Below are 17,914 nucleotides of genomic sequence, written 5' to 3'. Positions count from 1 at the left end.
GAAGCAAAGAACAGGGACACCGCCTCCCTCAGAATTGGCGCAAACAACTTCAACAAGGCAGCCGACGACCGAGGCGCCGAAGCAAACACACCTGACATAGGCCCAGATCCCAGTTCCTCCACATCCTCACCTAGCCAATCTGAAGACAGCTCCAGCGAAAAGAAACGCAAGACTGAAGCCAAATGCCCACGGGCGCTTCAATCCTCGGCCACCACGGATGCTGAAAGGGAGGGAACTTGCAAGTGAAGCTGAATCTGACTGACATCATGAGGAAGTACGGGGGCGAGCAAACACGCATTGAGATGCTCAAATTTGCCCCCTAGGTAAACCTGAACAACCGTAGACACTTCCCGCCATTCAAGCGCATGGGTCTGACAGAACGCATGCCACACCCCCAAAGAAAAGAAAGGGCAGTCTGCCAGCCAGGAAGATTCCGGCACCTTGTAACGCATCCAGAAGGAAAACGAGGAGCCAAACTCAAAAGAAGAAGGATCCATTGCCAAGGCGTAATCCGGGTTTCGCGAGAGGTAAGCTGCAAGGGCTTCCTGCGCCACCTTTGATGTGATGTGGGAAGCCAAAAACCTCTGGAAGGAGGGAACCGAGGAACCCAAAGGGTCCCAGAATTGAACCCGCGGAGGAGTCGCACCCATATCAAACTCGTACAGGGAGAGGGGGATAGGAAAACCCCTCCCCCCCTGTAACAACAAGCCCCGCATCGAGGGTACCAACACACAAGCGGGGTTAAACGGGACCCAAGCACCCCAAGTCAACTCCTCCCCAGCCCCGGGAACCTCGAGGTCAGGACCTGAGGCCGAGATGTCCTCCAAACCCTCTGCCTCTGGAGAAAAGGCAGAGTCCACCGGAAAAGCTGGGATAAAGGGGGCCTGCTGGCATGGCCCAAGGGCTCCAGCAGGACAAACAGACTCGAATGCCTCTCCCACTAATCCGGAAGGGGCATTCCAAAAGCAGCCTTAGACTCACCACCAGGAAAACCCTGCCCTGACTCTGAAACCCTCAGATGTTTGGGAGCCGGAAGCAGGGGGAAAGGGAGCAGGATGAACCACAACAGGGAAAGGACTAGGGGTAGCAGATGAAACCAAAGTCGAGGAGACTAACACCCCTAAGTCAAGGTCCCTATAACCAAAGCGGGGCAGCTGCGGGGCATCCGGAAAGGTAACTAACCTTGCCCGTTGCAGCAACCTAAACTTTGCATGCAACGCCGACGCTGCTTGCACCCTAATAACAATGTCAGTGGACTGGGTGAATTGGAGTACAAACAAGGAACACCACTTACAGGACTATGGGTCAAAGGTGTCATTGACCCAACAAGCAGCATGGCGGAAACAAAGACAAGGGGACAGAGCAACCTTCAGACTTGCACAAGGCGAGGTGGCACTCTGGGGTCTCTTCCATCGGACCACTGAGCCCCCAAGGGGGTTTCCAGGGCCCTTAGGCTAACTGCTAAGGAAAGCCCAGGCGAGGTACTGCTAACTGGTTATCCCAGAGCTACCAAGCAAACAAACTAAAAGCTGAACTCCTGCAACGTCTACAAGCACAGGAACCTAGGGGAGGGCCACCAAAATTATACAAGTGGTCCTACCGCCACACCTGGCAGATCCCCACCAGGCAAAACAAAACAAAATAAAAGAAAAACCCTGCAAAAGCACAACGTCTCCAGGTGAACAGAACCGGTCGCTATGCGTATATATGAGACAGCTGCACAATACCTCGTACCCCTGCCAGCGACGAAACTACCTCCTACTCACGGGAAAAAAGGAGCTAGAAACACCCCAGCAGAACCCCCAAGGGCGGGCAATCACCGAGCAACAACAGAATCACGCGGAGGTAGTTCCTGAACGGTTCAGGGAAGATAACCCTGAAGCAAGGGCAGTACTTATAGGGCACCTAGGGAAGGCGTCCCAAGGTGCATGCAGCCTCAGTACTCTTGTATTACTCCTGGCTCACACGATACCAAAAATGAAACACCACCACTGCACTGCAGCACTGCTCAAAGGATGGAGCCAGAGGTGATCGACCGTTCGCCCTCACAACAGCCTGTGAACTGAGGACAGTTGCCGGCGTGGAGCTCTGGGACCCCTCTGTCCCCCTCCCAGGGAGGGGGGGGGGGTTGTGCAGACGGATGCGCGGTGTTTGGGGTGACATCATACTGGTTTCCTTGGTTTTGATTGGAGAGTTCTGTTGCTAGTTCGGCTTTCGGATTGCAATTGATTAATCAGCAGTAGTTTGTTTTGAAATTCCTGCCTTTCTGGGTGCCTGACCTGGTACATGGCAGACAAAGACTGCTTCCAATTACACGGGGGTGTCTTTAGGCCATTGCTCCTCATGCCTCTCTTGAGGGGGCCAGGTTCTGGCTCTGGTTCCCGGTAGTCCTAGAACTCCTTCGATTGACCATTGCCACCTACATTATCTTGAGGTTACCTTGAGGTGCTTCCAAGGTTTAGCATCCCCGCGGCCCGGTCATCGACCAGGCCTCCTGGTTGCTGGACTGATCAACCAGGCTGTTGGACGTGGTTGCTCGCAGCCTGGCGTATGAGTCACAGCCTGGTTGATCAGGTATCCTTTGGAGGTGCTTATCCAGTTCTCTCTTGAACACTGAGGGGATTGCCAGTTATGCCCCTTATGTGTAGCGGAAGCGTGTTGAACAGTCTCGGGCCTCTGATATTGATAGAGTTCTCTCTCAGAGTACCAGTTGCACCTCTGCTTTTCAACGGGGGTATTCTGCACATCCTGCCATGTCTTCTGGTCTCATGTGATGTTATTTCTGTGTGCAGGTTTGGGACCAGCCCCTCTAATATTTTCCATGAGTAAATTATTATGTATCTCTCCTGCCTGCGCTCAAGGGAGTACAGATTTAGGCTCTTTAGTCGGTCCCAATAGTTTAGATGTTTTACTGAGTGGATTCTAGCAGTAAAGGATCTTTGCACGCTCTCCAGGTCAGCAATTTCTCCAGCTTTGAAAGGGGCTGTCATTGTGCAGCAGTACTCCACTCTAGAGAGCACAAGCATTTTGAAAAGTATCATCATCGGTATAGCATCTCTAGTGTGAAAAGTTCTTGTTATCCAACCTGTCATTTTTCTTGCAGTTGTGACGGCTACTTTATTGTGTTCTTTAAAGGTAAGGTCTTCCGACATGAGTACACCCAAATCTAATATATATTAGCCACGGTCTAATATATACACGTCAGCCCGATATAGCTCCAGGGAGCCGAAGGGACTCTCCACAGAAAAATATTTGAATTATGTGAAAATTAATATTAAATGTTAAACAAATCTCCAACTTATTGACTTCAGCGTTGTGAAAGTTTCATCCCAATATTTTCAGAAATGGATTTTAGACTAACTTTTTTAAAAATAAGAACATTTTGTTGATAAGGAGAACAGCTGCTATTAACTGGAACTGAGGGATAATGCAGTAATAAAGAGATGCAAACACCTGTCCAATGCACAAAGAAGAATAGTACTTAGAAGTATCCACAAAGTGGATATGCAGTTGGTGCCTACAAACAAGCAACAATGCTCGCAGGACTCCGGGATGAAGGTGTTACTGACCCAACAAGCAGCATGACGGAGGCAAAAACAATGAGTGTTGCCCTGAGACAATGGGACAGAGTAAATCTCAAACTTGCACAAGACGAGAGGGGACAAAGAAGGTCGCATCAATTGGACCTCATGTGCCCCCTGCGGGGATTCCCAGGGCCCCAAGGCTGGTATCGCTAAGGGTAAGCCCAGACGGGGTACTGCTATTCGGTGTCCAAGTCTACTAATAAACTTCTAAAACTGAACCACTGGGACGTGTCCACTCACGGGGGCCAAGCAGGGGGTACCACCGAACCGGAGGTCAATACCCTAATACAACTGGGGGAAAGGGACACAAGGCAGACCCCCCACCAGGCAGAAACAAAAAGAAAAACCCTGCAAGAGGACAACGTCCTCTTGGATCCACTAGAGGGTGGATCGCCTGTGTGGTGGGTCTGAGGCTCCCCCTTTTCCCTTCAGGGGAGAGTGGGAGCTGGGTAGACATGCGGTGCGGCTCTTGTAACGTCATGTTCGTTTGCTCTTTTTCAATTGGGGAGTTTTGTCCACTCGTTTGTCTACTTTTAGTCATTTTAACCAGAACAGGGGGTTTGTTTTGAGGCGCTTACCTTCCTGGTGCCTGGCCCAGTCGATGGCAGACATAGAATGCTCCAAATCATATGTGCATTTCTATAGCCCACTGCTCCTCGTGCCTCTCTGAGGGGGCTCGTGGTCCCCGGTAGGCCTAGAACCCCATACACACTGACTGATGCCAAAGTCTAATGATATACATATCAGCCTAGATAGTTCTGGGAAGCCGAAGGGGCTCCCCCCCCCCCAGAAAAAAATAATATGGTATATGATTGAAAATAGAAAAAGACATTAAGCTTAAATATACCACTTATACAACTGCAAATAGCATATAATAAAAATAAAATGATAAAAATGCTGAAAAATATGCTTTATAAATACCTTTTGAATGGCTATCTTTGGAAGTCCTTCTGGAAACAGATTCTTAACAATACTGGTGGTAGACACAGTTCCAAATGGAACAAGAATGGGAGGAAGATTGGCATCACGCAAGTGGTCATCTTCAGGCCGTGTTGTTAGGAAACCTGAGCGCCCTTCACACAACCCTTCAACTTCCCCACCTTTTGGAGAAAAACATACAATGTTACCTATAGCAAAGAAAGTCAACCAAGTTATTGTTATTCATGCAAAATTTTACCACCTAATAATTTTGTTTGAAATCTCTTCAACTTATTTTTTCTTATCAATAGTAGCTACTGTACTTTGAACAATCTTTTCTCAACTTTAGATACAATTATTCTTTGTTATTTTCATTAACCACCGTGCTGCGCCGAGTTTATTGTGAAATTCCCCGTGCGCATGAAAAAAAGTGTTTCCAAAAAATTATTTTTTCTTCGTAAAATGATAAATTCCCTTCCCTGAACATGTCTTTGTAAAAATAAATACCAAATTCCCCTTACTTTGGCTGTGAGAACGTGGACATGGTGCACTGTGACGTCATCATGGCCTGGTCGCCGGTGCGTGACATGCCCAGACACGGTCGCGCAAGACATTCAAGCACCGGGTGTTGCCTCAAATATATTTTCAATGATTTGTTCTATGTATTTCTAATGCGGTTTTATTTGTTGTTTTTTATCGTATACGATGCATATTTGTGTCCTTTACAATATGTATACAGTAGAACGTTTATAATGTTCCATGGAACTGTGATACATGTGTCAGTAATGTGTCCACTTTAAATGTTTATTGTTGTAATATTACTTGTTAAAAAATCATTAAAGTTACAACATGTACAGTTTCACACACTATTTACACAGTAACACACTTTATTACACACTCATATTACATACTCATAATATTCAGAGGTTGAAAATTGGAAATAGATTCACGGAAGATGAAAAGGAAATGTGTGAAACACTAAACGAAAAGTTCCAAAGTGTGTTTGTACAAAATGAAATCTTTAGGGAACCAGACAAAATAAGAATTCCAGAGAACAACATAGAGCACATAAAGGTGTCTAGAGACGAAGTGGAAAAAATGCTCAAGGAGTTAAGTAAGAACAAAGCAGTTGGTCCAGAGGGAGTTTCACCATGGGTTCTGAGAGAATGTGCACCTGAGCTCAGCATTCCACTTCAACTGATTTTTCAGGCATCCCTGCATACAGGAGCTGTAGGTGATGTGTGGAAAAAGGCTAACATAGTTCCAATCTACAAAAGTGGCAGCAGGGAAGACCCCCTTAATTATAGACCTGTATCATTGACAAGTGTAATAGTCAAAATATTGGAAAAACTAATCAAAACTAAATGGGTAGAACACCTGGAGAGAAATGATATAATATCAGACAGACAGTATGGTTTTCGATCTGGAAGATCCTGTGTATCGAATTTACTCAGTTTCTATGATCGAGCCACAGAGATATTACAGGAAAGACAAGGTTGGGTTGATTGCATCTATCTGGACCTAAAAAAGGCTTTCGACAGAGTTCCACATAAGAGGTTGTTCTGGAAACTGGAAAATATTGGAGGGGTGACAGGTAAGCTTCTATCATGGATGAAAAATTTTCTGACTGATAGAAAAATGAGGGCAGTAATCAGAGGCAATGTATCTGAATGGAGAAATATCACAAGTGGAGTACCACAGGGTTCAGTTCTTGCACCAGTGATGTTTATTGTCTACATAAATGATCTACCAGTTGGTATACAGAATTATATGAACATGTTTGCTGATGATGCTAAGATAATAGGAAGGATAAGAAATTTAGATGATTGTCATGCCCTTCAAGAAGACCTGGACAAAATAAGTATATGGAGCACCACTTGGCAAATGGAATTTAATGTTAATAAATGTCATGTTATGAAATGTGGAATAGGAGAACATAGACCCCACACAACCTATATATTATGTGAGAAATCTTTAAAGAATTCTGATAAAGAAAAGGATCTAGGGGTGGTTTTAGATAGAAAAAATGTCACCTAAGGACCACATTAAGAACATTGTGCAAGAAGCCTATGCTACACTTTCTAACCTTAGAATTGCTTTTAAATACATGGATGGAGAAATACTAAAGAAACTGTTTACGACTTTTGTTAGGCCAAAGCTAGAATATGCAGCTGTTATGTGGTGCCCATATCTTAAGAAGCACATCAACAAACTGGAAATGGTGCAAAGACATGCTACTAAGTGGCTCCCAGAACTGAAGGGCAAGAGCTACGAGGAGAGGTTAGAAGCATTAAACATGCCAAAACTAGAAGACAGAAGAAAAAGAGGTGATATGATCACTACGTACAAAATAGTAACAGGAATTGATAAAATCGACAGGGAAGATTTCCTGAGACCTGGCACTTCAAGAACAAGAGGTCATAGATTTAAACTAGCTAAACACAGATGCCGAAGAAATATAAGAAAATTCACCTTCGCAAATAGAGTGGTAGACGGTTGGAACAAGTTAAGTGAGAAGGTGGTGGGGGCCAAGACCGTCAGTAGTTTCAAAGCGTTATATGACAAAGAGTGCTGGGAAGACGGGACACCACGAGTGTAGCTCTCATCCTGTAACTACACTTAGGTAATTACACTTAGGTAATTACTCACTTTGCGAATTCACTTTCGCAAACCGAGTGGTAGACGGTTGGAACAAGTTAGGTGAGAAGGTGGTGGAGGCCAAGACCGTCAGTAGTTTCAAAGCGTTATATGACAAAGAGTGCTGGGAAGACGGGACACCACGAGTGTAGCTCTCATTTTTGCAACTACACTTAGGTAATTACTCAGTACTTCGGAAGTGAGTAATAATTAATGAAGTAGTCCATGGTATACAGCGTGACTTCGCTCTCGTTGCACCATGTACAGATAGATTTTCTCTTCCTGTTTCTTCGTTCTGTGTGCTTGCAAATAATGCACCCTTGGCATTAGTACCTGTAGGTGGTATGTAGCCAAGCTTGTAAAGCGTAAGGTAGCCTTGAAAAGATTCTAGGAAAAGATAAATTTCAATTTGTAAGGTAGTCGTGAAAAAATTGCTTTGTAAGGTCCCATACACGAAGAGATTCAGCCATCCTCAAAGAGTGTCAGTCAGTCAAGAACAGATTCAGCTATTCTTGAAAATATCTATGGAAAACACCACCATGGAAGCCGCTAACACTGTTCATCTATGCTACTTGAATCAGATGCATCATCACTGAATGCAGAAAATGATTCATCTATGCATCATCTACATATATTAGAGATAGCATAGTTGGGCAAGGGTGGCACTCAGAGCTACAACTGGATACGCTCGCTGTATCGTCTTCATTGGTGCTGTATCACTTGCATCCGACCTTTGTGTTAGGTCCTTGTTGCGCCTAGCTTCACCAATATTATGACCCTTATGTTCTTCAAACAATAAGGTTTGAATTTCACCAACAGAGCGCGGTCTTTCAACACCGCATCGGACAGGTGTATGGCAGTCAGAGGCGCGTGTGCCACCCATGATGACTCACTCAGTACTAACCCAGCCAGCAGCCCTAGGGCATTCTGGGAATTTTTTCCAAGATGGCTGCCTCTCACTGGAGGTCCTAAGAGTCCATTTCATACACAACCAACTGCGCACACATTTAGAATGGGTACGAAAAAATAAAAGAAATCTTTCTCAGTTGGCGCAGTTTCCCACCGACCGAGAATACTCGGTTGGCGCAGTTATGTGGTTAAGGCTGTATCAAGTCCATCATTTTATTATATAGACTGTAGTTTACAGGTACAGTATGGCCAAGATCATCGATTCAATACATAGTTATTTCCATGGAACCAACAACTTATTCATTAATACACATGATGTAACTGTGCATAGATTTAATCTTTATGTAAAGGGCATTAGCGGTTCATTAAAAGGCTTTAATATTATAGATGACAATAGTCATCCCTGTATTACAGTACAACTTCAAGAGATGCATCAAAGAAAAAACAATATGACTGATGTCTACAGGATCACTAAACTGGGATTCACACTCCTAACATAGTTTTGGTTTTTGTGACTGATGATAAGCGAGGAACAAATGCAGTGAATTTATGTAGTCTTAAGCTTAGTAAGGCCCAGTTGCCATTGTATTCATAATGCCTCAGGGCATGTGCAACTATCAAGCTTAAAGATTTCAGAGAAACAAATGGAACAGGTGTGGTTTCAATAATAAAACCAGCGTGGAAAGTATGGAAACACCATTTTCTGGGGGGAGCCTCATCGGTTCCCGGAGCTAACTACCTAAAGACAAGGAAAAACAGGGACTTACCCGTGCGGTGGTCTGTCCTCAGTCCTCAACGAGAAGTCGAGACAACTGGCTGCAACCACCGACCCAGTGCAATGAAGGCCCTACCAGGTCCAGGGACATTGACAAGGTAGCGAGCGGCAAAGACACTGTTCGACCTCCAAAAACCCCATGCCCAAATGCCAACCCAAGACATGTTGCCAAAGACAGCAGCCAGAGCAACAAACTTACGAACGTCTTGGGCATGAGCATAGACCGCAGGCTGGCTAAACTTAACAACCCTGCGGACAACCTGGGAAACTCGAGCCCGGGAACAGGAAAGGAGGGAAACCATGTCAACCCAAAGAGCATCCCCGGCCATCAAAGCCGTGGCGTGCAAATAATGGCAGAGAGCCGCAACCAGACAACACATGATGTACCCCCAACCTGACCAACCAAGCATCAACAATCCAAGGACCCCTCCGGAAAGCAGCAGTCTCATTCTTCACAAGAAAAGAAGAAGACAGCTGCAACCGAACAAACCTAGCACCAGGACCGAAGTAGCAGAAACCCCTGAGCCAGAGGAGAGCATGAAGCTCCCCGACCCGACCCCCAGAGGCCAATGCTAACAGGAAAAAACCAGCGTTGAATGTAATGAAACGCCATTTTCTGGGTGAGCCCCGGAAGCTCCCTGGAGCTTATCAGGTTACTGTATGTTATATTAGACCGGGACATTAGCTTAGGAGTTCAGACCTACCAGGGACCAGCACCAGAACCTGGCCCCTTCAGGGAGGTTTCAGGGAGCAAAGTCCCTGGAAAACCCCCTTGAGGTTGGGGTTTTCCTTATCTGCCATCGACCGGGGTTAGGCACCCAGAAAGGTAGGCATAACAAAACAAATCCCACATGGTAAAAAACTAAAACAAAAAACCGAAGAGAGAGAGGTAGAAACTCCCTACAATCCCAAGGAAACAAGCAAACATCACACTTTACTGCCATGCCGATCGTCCGCGCAACCCTGCCCATCCAGAAAGGGGGAGGGGGGAGCCACGAACCTACCGCACCGGCTGCCTCGCTTCAGTTCGGAAGCTAAGCTTCAACCAACGTGAAAAAAAAACGCCGACCGGTGGGAGGGAGGGTTGCCAGGGAGCCTCCGGGGCTCACCCAGAAAATGGTGTTTCATTACATTCAACGCTGGTTTTCTGTGGGGAGCCCCTACGGCTCCCTGGAGCTTCATACCCAAAGAGAAGGAAAAGAAAGAGCTAACTCTGGAGGCGGCCGCCACAAACTCCGCAACGCGAAGCCGAGACAACAGGCTGCAACCTGCGACCCAAGGCAACAAGAACGCACAGGAGCAGACGCGCATAAAGAAAGTGCGGCTAAGAACCTGTGCGACCCTCAAATCCCTGCGCGCGAAATGAGCCCTAGACGTCACCAACACAGCAACAAAAGCTGCAAATGTCCGGACAGCACGGGCGCAAGGACAGACCACAGGCTGGAAGACTGAAAAACTCTGTGGACGACCTGGGAGACCCGAGCCCAGAAACAGAGAACAAGGGGGAACCGGATCAACCAAAAGCGCATCCCCATATACGGTACGCAGGTAACGGCAAAAAACGCAACCGGACAACACAGGACACACCCCCGACCAAACCAATCAAGCATCAATAACCCAAGAACCCCTCCGGAAAGCAGCCGTCTCGACCGTCGCCAGGACGGAGAAAGGCTACAAATATCAGACCTACCACCAGTACCAAAGAGCAGAAACCTGAACCGAAGGGGCTACCACAAACTGAGGAGAACATAAGAAGGCACCCTGATCAAGGACCAGGGCGGCTCAAGCGACGCATGAGCAGGCCGGAGGTGAAACAAAACACGAGAAAGCGTACGAAACGGGGCAGATGTAACGTCCATCCCGAACGCAAGCCGGAGCGGCTCCGCCAGCGCAGCACAAAACGAGGCGACAGTAAGAAACATCAAATAACTGTAGTCTTGAAAATGTAAAAAGGACAAGACAACCTGATACGAAAGAGAAGACAACCTACAAAGAGCAAGAAAAAGTGCAAAGAAACACCAGGAATGTCATACTGTAACTAAGATGAAGCTCGCAGGTGGGACACCGTCAACAATGCCACCTGATCACCACAGAGATGGCGATACCCATGTCAAAATACCAGACGTGAAGAGCCGAGGAGAAGTCCGATCCAGTTACGAACAGGACCGATCCGACCTGCCGAAAGAGGCGGAGCCGCGGGAAAACGCCCTGGGTTAGGACACCTATCAAGCAGCGTCTGAAAATAAAACTTGGCCGGCCACCAAGGAACCTTAAGGACTACTCTCGTGGGAAAGGCTCCAACCGAGCCAGAACCCGAAGCAACAGCTGGACAGGGAGAAGAGGAACAAGTACCCCACCTTGACCAGTCCTGACGAAAAGCTTCCACCGTGAACGCCTCACAGGCAGGTAAAGACGCCACATAAAATAGGTGACGCCTAGACCACACCGACTCGAAGACGTCCATGGCCAGGAGTCCATACGTCTGGGAGAGCCAACAAAACAAGTCAGCGACGACTGGCCAATCCGCGAACAGAGGAATAAACCGAGACAGCTGACCGCCAGGACGCAGGACACACCCTGGACATGAACCTCATGGTTAGCCAAACCCCGAGAATCAAGGAAACGAGCCACTCTAAGGAAACAACCCCAAAGGTCAACACCTAAGAGAAACCCTGTGGTTCTGGCAAAGAATCGCCAGAGAACAGTCCGAATGGAGCTGAATGGTAGAGCACCGAGTGACCCAAACCCTCCGAAGCGCAAACCAAATAGCCACGAACTCCCGAACCGTGCTGTGAGCGCGACGGACGGACAGACCCTACCATCCCCAGCCGACCTGGTGAGCACTGGTCACAAAGCCGCAGCCGAGAGATGACCCGTCCGTGAACACATCGAGCGAAGGCTCGGGGAGGTGCCAAGGCACGGAACCACAAAAACCCCAAAGAGTGAGCTGGTGACGCAGCACCAACACAAGATCCCCAGAGGAAAGAACTCAACGATTGCAAGAGAGGCGGAAGGGGAGTCTCCTAAGGAACCAAACAAATGCTGAAGCCAAACTCGACCCCGCAGGCAAACCAACACGTCGAAGTTCAGACTCCCGCACAACTGCTCGAGCAATCGCAGAGCAACTCGGGATCCCCTCATGAACAGCCAAAGGCGGGACCACAGCCGCAGCAACATTTCTGGAGGGAAAGATAAGGAGCGGCCCAAGAGCCCTAAACAAGGCCCAGCCAGGTCCGAACCCGGGATGGAAACAGATGGAATGGCCTCCAGATCACCAAGAAACCAAACCCGGCGATCTGGAAAGAACCACACCCCTGGCAAGCAGACAAGCGGACTGACTGGGAGCCCACACCAGCCAGTCGTTGAGATAGGCAAGACACCGAATCCCAAGCAGACTCAGACCGGGCACCAAGATCCGGTAAAGATGCAAAAATACACCAAATGCCAATTACAAAGTAGGGAAGGCAACAAAAGCGGCAAGCCTGAAGCCCCACCACCAACTGTGCCAGTCCCGGAAAACTGGAGAGGAACGTGCAAAGACGTGACCTGGAGGCCCAGGGCTACCATCCAGGCACCCGGCCCCAACAGAAGCCGGACAGGAGACAACAGTCCTCCAATGAGGGCATAGAATCCAGGGCGCAGACTGAAGAAGTCCAGAAGAACCGCAGATTCGACAGGCCCATGTCTGCAAAGAGCAAACGGGAACCCCAGAATGATGGGGCAGATCGACCACATCCAAACGCACCCACTAAGATGACATGACGAAGCGCAGGGAAAGAAGCCCACCCCGCCAGCCCTGAACCCCCCCAAAGGGGAAGAAGCCATCCACCGCCGCCACCATAGGACGGAAGACAACCAAAAGCGCCCACTAACTGCGAGACCATGCGTCAACAGAGACCATGAGTCAACAGAGCAAGCTGCTCCCCCAGCGTCCCGTCAACAGAGAAGGGAACAGAGCCCCCTCCGAAAGGAGAGGTACACATACACATACACATATTATGTATATACACATACACATATATACATACACACATGTTTATTTATATATACACATATATACATGTTTATTGTGTACATAAATGATCTACCAGTTGGTATACAGAATTATATGAACATGTTTGCTGATGATGCTAAGATAATAGGAAGGATAAGAAATTTAGATGATTGTCATGCCCTTCAAGAAGACCTGGACAAAATAAGTATATGGAGCACCACTTGGCAAATGGAATTTATTGTTAATAAATGTCATGTTATGGAATGTGGAATAGGAGAACATAGACCCCACACAACCTATATATTATGTGAGAAATCTTTAAAGAATTCTGATAAAGAAAGAGATCTAGGAGTGGTTCTAGATAGAAAACTATCACCTGAGGACCACATAAAGAATATTGTGCAAGGAGCCTATGCAATGCTTTCTAACTTCAGAATTGCATTTAAATACATGGATGGCGATATACTAAAGAAATTGTTCATGACTTTTGTTAGGCCAAAGCTAGAATATGCAGCTGTTGTGTGGTGCCCATATCTTAAGAAGCACATCAACAAACTGGAAAAGGTGCAAAGACATGCTACTAAGTGGCTCCCAGAACTGAAGGGCAAGAGCTACGAGGAGAGGTTAGAAGCATTAAATATGCCAAAACTAGAAGACAGAAGAAAAAGAGGTGATATGATCACTACGTACAAAATAGTAACAGGAATTGATAAAATCGACAGGGAAGACTTCCTGAGACCTGGAACTTCAAGAACAAGAGGTCATAGATTTAAACTAGCTAAACACAGATGCCGAAGAAATATAAGAAAATTCACCTTCGCAAATAGAGTGGTAGACGGTTGGAACAAGTTAAGTGAGAAGGTGGTGGAGGCCAAGACCGTCAGTAGTTTCAAAGCGTTATATGACAAAGAGTGCTGGGAAGACGGGACACCACGAGCGTAGCTCTCATCCTGTAACTACACTTAGGTAATTACACTTAGGTAATTACACAAGGTATGTTTCACACAAACCTTGTATGTTGTATGTTTGAAGAAAATAAGAAGGTTGATGCAATTGAAAAACCTGACTTTAGGAGAGGACATTATGGCAGCTTAGAAAAATTTTTAGTGAGTATAATTAGACAGACTTGATGCTAGGCAAGGAAGTGAATGAGATGTATGTCAAGTTTTGTGAAATATATGATAAAGGCACAAATTTTTTTTACCAAAACAGAGTTGCAGAACTAGGAAACAGGATTGGTTCAACAGAAATTGCAGGAGGGCCAGAGACCAAAAGACACAAAAATGGAATCAATACAGGAAGAGGCCAAACCCCCATACATACCAGCAATACAAAGATGCGAGAAACAACTACACGGCAGTGAGGAGAGAGGCAGAAAGAAATTTTGAAAAAGGAAATTCAGACAAATGTAAAACAGAACCAAGTCTATTCTATAAATTCATAAACAACAAATTGCAGGTAAAGGATAATATTCAGAGGTTGAAAATGGGAAATAGATTCACGGAAAATGAAAAGGGATTGTGTGAAACATTAACCCTTCAATTGCGCATCGCATCATATGATGCTTTCACCGACTTGCAGTAAATTGCACATCGCATCATGTGATGTTTTGGAGTACTACGCAAGATTTAAACGGCCCGCGGATACACGGGGTTATCTTCTTGAGGTTATCTTGAGATGATTTCGGGGGCTTTTTAGTGTTCCCGCGGCCCGGTCCTCGACCAGGCCTCCACCCCCAGGAAGCAGCCCGTGACAGCTGACTAACACCCAGGTACCTATTTTACTGCTAGGTAACAGGGGCATAGGGTGAAAGAAACTCTGCCCATTGTTTCTCGCCGGTGCCTGGGATCGAACCCAGGACCACAGGATCACAAGTCCAGCGTGCTGTCCGCTCGGCCGACCGGCTCCCCTAGGTGGGGAAGGTGTGGGTTCACCACACCTTCATCAGGGCTCTTGTAAACAGACACCATTTAAAAAAAAAAATTGTGGGACAAACTCCGGGGTGTTATTGGCCTCAGTATTGAGTGAGCAACCAAACCTGACGCACGCAGCATGAACTCACAGCACTGCTGTTCAGCTTGTGACCACAGCATCGCCTAAAATTGCCATAATATTCTTGTTCATGCTATTATGTAGCGATGATATTATTACAGAAGACCCCTGACTGTGATAAAACTGACCAGGGTTCTGATAATAGCAGGATTATGGTGATATTTAGCACTGTGCGCCAAGGAGGGAGGAGTAATGCTGTGGGAGGGAGGGTGGTGGCGATCTCTTCTGATTGTGTGGCCACCTTTTATTGACTGCACTCACCATACCAGCTTTGTGGTTCGCTATGGTGAACACAAATGTAGATACTTATATATAACGTGTGTATAGAGGGTATAAACAGCGAGATGAGTAGGTTGGGAGCCGCCATTTTGGTGAGGGAGGAGTGTCGTCTACAGGACTTACCATGTTGTTTACTGGTGACCACGATGGTCTTTGGACACCATACCAGTTTACTTGTACAAGTATGGTGAATAAAACAGGTAGATATTTATATATAATGTGTGTATATAGCGTAATAGCACCACAAACAGTATTGTTGTAGGAGAAATATTAGTGCGTCTGGCCTTGAGGGCGGCAGCCATCAGCTGACTGTGTGAGGTCCTACGTCTTTGTGCCTTTACTCACCATACAAGCTTAGATGTACAGTTATGGTGAACAAAACATGCATATACTTATATATAACCTGTGTATGTAGTGTAATAACCAACAAAGTATTTGTTCACTGTTTGATGAATATAATTGAATCAACAATATGCACACCATATTTATGAGTACAGTGGTGATTCACTCATTTTATTATATAAATATATCACACTGCACACTATTGAATAATATTACAGCAAAAAAACTACGAAAAATCAATCACAGACAATGAAATAATTAGGTAATTATCTCTTTGTGGCAACTCCGGCCTGACAGCTGGCGATCAACAGACCGCCTGGGACGAATATTGAGTCAGTGCCTATTTTTTGCCAGAATTCCCCGCTCTATAGCGGGCAATATATGCCACTTAGGATTTTTTTATTATTTTTCCCGTGATCAGTGAACACAAATTAACAGGTTAGGAAGAAAAATTTTTTTTTTTTTTTTTTTTTGGTATGCGCCGGTGGGTGTCAAGTGGTATATAGCTATGCGCCATTTAAAGGATAAACGAAAAGTTCCAAAGTGTGTTTGTACAAAATGAAATCTTCAGGGAACCAGACACAATAAGAATTCCAGAGAACAACATAGAGCACATAGAGGTGTCTAGACACGAAGTGGAAAAAATGCTCAAGGAGGTAAATAAGAACAAAGCAGTTGGTCTAGATGGAGTTTCACCATGGGTTCTGAAAGAATGTGCACCTGAGCTCAGCATTCCACTTCAACTGATTTTTCAGGCATCCCTGTTTACAGGAGTTGTAGCTGATGTGTGGAAAAAGGCTAACATAGTTCCAACCTACAAAAGTGGAAGCAGGGAAGACCCCCTTAATTATAGACCTGTATCATTGATAAGTGTAATAGTTAAAATATTTGAAAAAATAATTAAAACTAAATGGGTAAGCACCTGGAGAGAAATTATATAATATCAGACAGACAATATGGTTTTCGATCTGGAAGATCCTGTGTATCAAATTTACTCAGTTTCTATGATCGAGCAACAGAGATATTACAGGAAAGAGATGGTTGGGCTGACTGCATCTATCTGAACCTAAAAAAGGCTTTCAACAGAGTTCCACATAAGAGGTTGTTCTGGAAACTGGAAAATATTGGAAGGGAGACAGGTAAGCTTCTAACATGGATGAAAAATTTTCTGACTGATAGAAAAATGAGAGCAGTAATGAGAGGCAATGTATCAGACTGGAGGAATGTCACAAGTGGAGTACCACAGGGTTCAGTTCTTGCACCAGTGATGTTTAAAGTCTACATAAATAATCTACCAGTTGGTATACAGAATTATATGAACATGTTTGCTGATAATGCTAAGATAATAGGAAGTTTAAGAAACTTAGATGATTGTCATGGCCTTCAAGATGACCTGGACAAAATAAGTATATGGAGCACAACTTGGCAAATGGAATTTAATGTTAATAAATGCCATGTTATGAAATGTGGAATAGGAGAACATACACCCCACACAACCTATATATTATGTGAGAAATCGTTAAAGAATTCTGATAAAGAAAGAGATCTAGGGGTAGTTCTAGATAGAAAACACAGAACTATTACTATCTTGAGGTTATCTTGAGATGATTTCGGGGCTTTTTAGTGTCCCCGCGGCCCGGTCCTCGACCAGGCCTCCACCCCCAGGAAGCAGCCCGTGACAGCTGACTAACACCCAGGTACCTATTTACTGCTAGGTAACAGGGGCATAGGGTGAAAGAAACTCTGCCCATTGTTTCTCGCCGGCGCCCGGGATCGAACCCGGGACCACAGGATCACAGTCCAGCGTGCTGTCCGCTCGGCCGACCGACTCCCTACACACATTACATTACATAGATAGAAAACTATCACCTGAATACCACATAAAGAATATTGTGCAAGGAGCCTATGCCACGCTTTCTATCTTCAGAATTGCTTTTAAATACATGGATGCGATACAGTGGCACCTCGACTTACAATTGCCCCTACTTACGATAGTAAGTAAGTAATTATCAAAAGAAGGCACCAAACCGGGAAGGCTATGTAGCACCATCAAATACGCAAAATAATCAGAGGGCGCTAAATATCACCAAGGATGCCAATACGAGAACAAAAACGCATAAGGCGAACGATATCAAAAGTATCCGAGTCACCAAGAATTCTATCGAGGGACAGGTGACCGCGAGGGGCGGTCGGAAAGCAAGACACACGCTCATCCTAGAAGTCAGGACATTCAAGAAGGACATGCACGACCGTAAGAGGGACAATGCAACTAGGACAATAAGGAGCAGGGCGGCGCTCCATCAAGTGACCATGGGTTAAGCGAGTATGGCCAATACGCAACCTCGCCAGAGCTGTTTCCCACCGCCGGTTACGGTGGAAGGAGGACGGCCACGAGGAAACACAACATTTAAGAGTACTTGTTAC

General features: G+C 45.9%; 1 protein-coding gene across 4 annotated transcripts in view; it reads right to left on the bottom strand.

The window, feature by feature from the left end:
* The window catches only part of LOC123761800 (uncharacterized), a 653,931-nt gene that overhangs the window by 274,433 nt on the left and 361,584 nt on the right, over positions 1-17,914 (bottom strand). For all 4 annotated transcript variants that reach the window (XM_069330457.1, XM_069330459.1, XM_069330458.1 and 1 more), the window contains one exon: positions 4,506-4,684. In XM_069330457.1, the coding sequence (XP_069186558.1) occupies positions 4,506-4,684 (179 nt within the window). The remainder of the gene's footprint in view (positions 1-4,505; positions 4,685-17,914) is intronic.

The sequence above is a fragment of the Procambarus clarkii genome, chromosome 24 (assembly GCF_040958095.1).
Source record: "Procambarus clarkii isolate CNS0578487 chromosome 24, FALCON_Pclarkii_2.0, whole genome shotgun sequence".
NCBI lineage: Eukaryota > Metazoa > Arthropoda > Malacostraca > Decapoda > Cambaridae > Procambarus > Procambarus clarkii.
The sequence above is the reverse complement of the archived record's forward strand: the minus strand, read 5'-3'. Positions and strand labels throughout refer to the sequence as shown.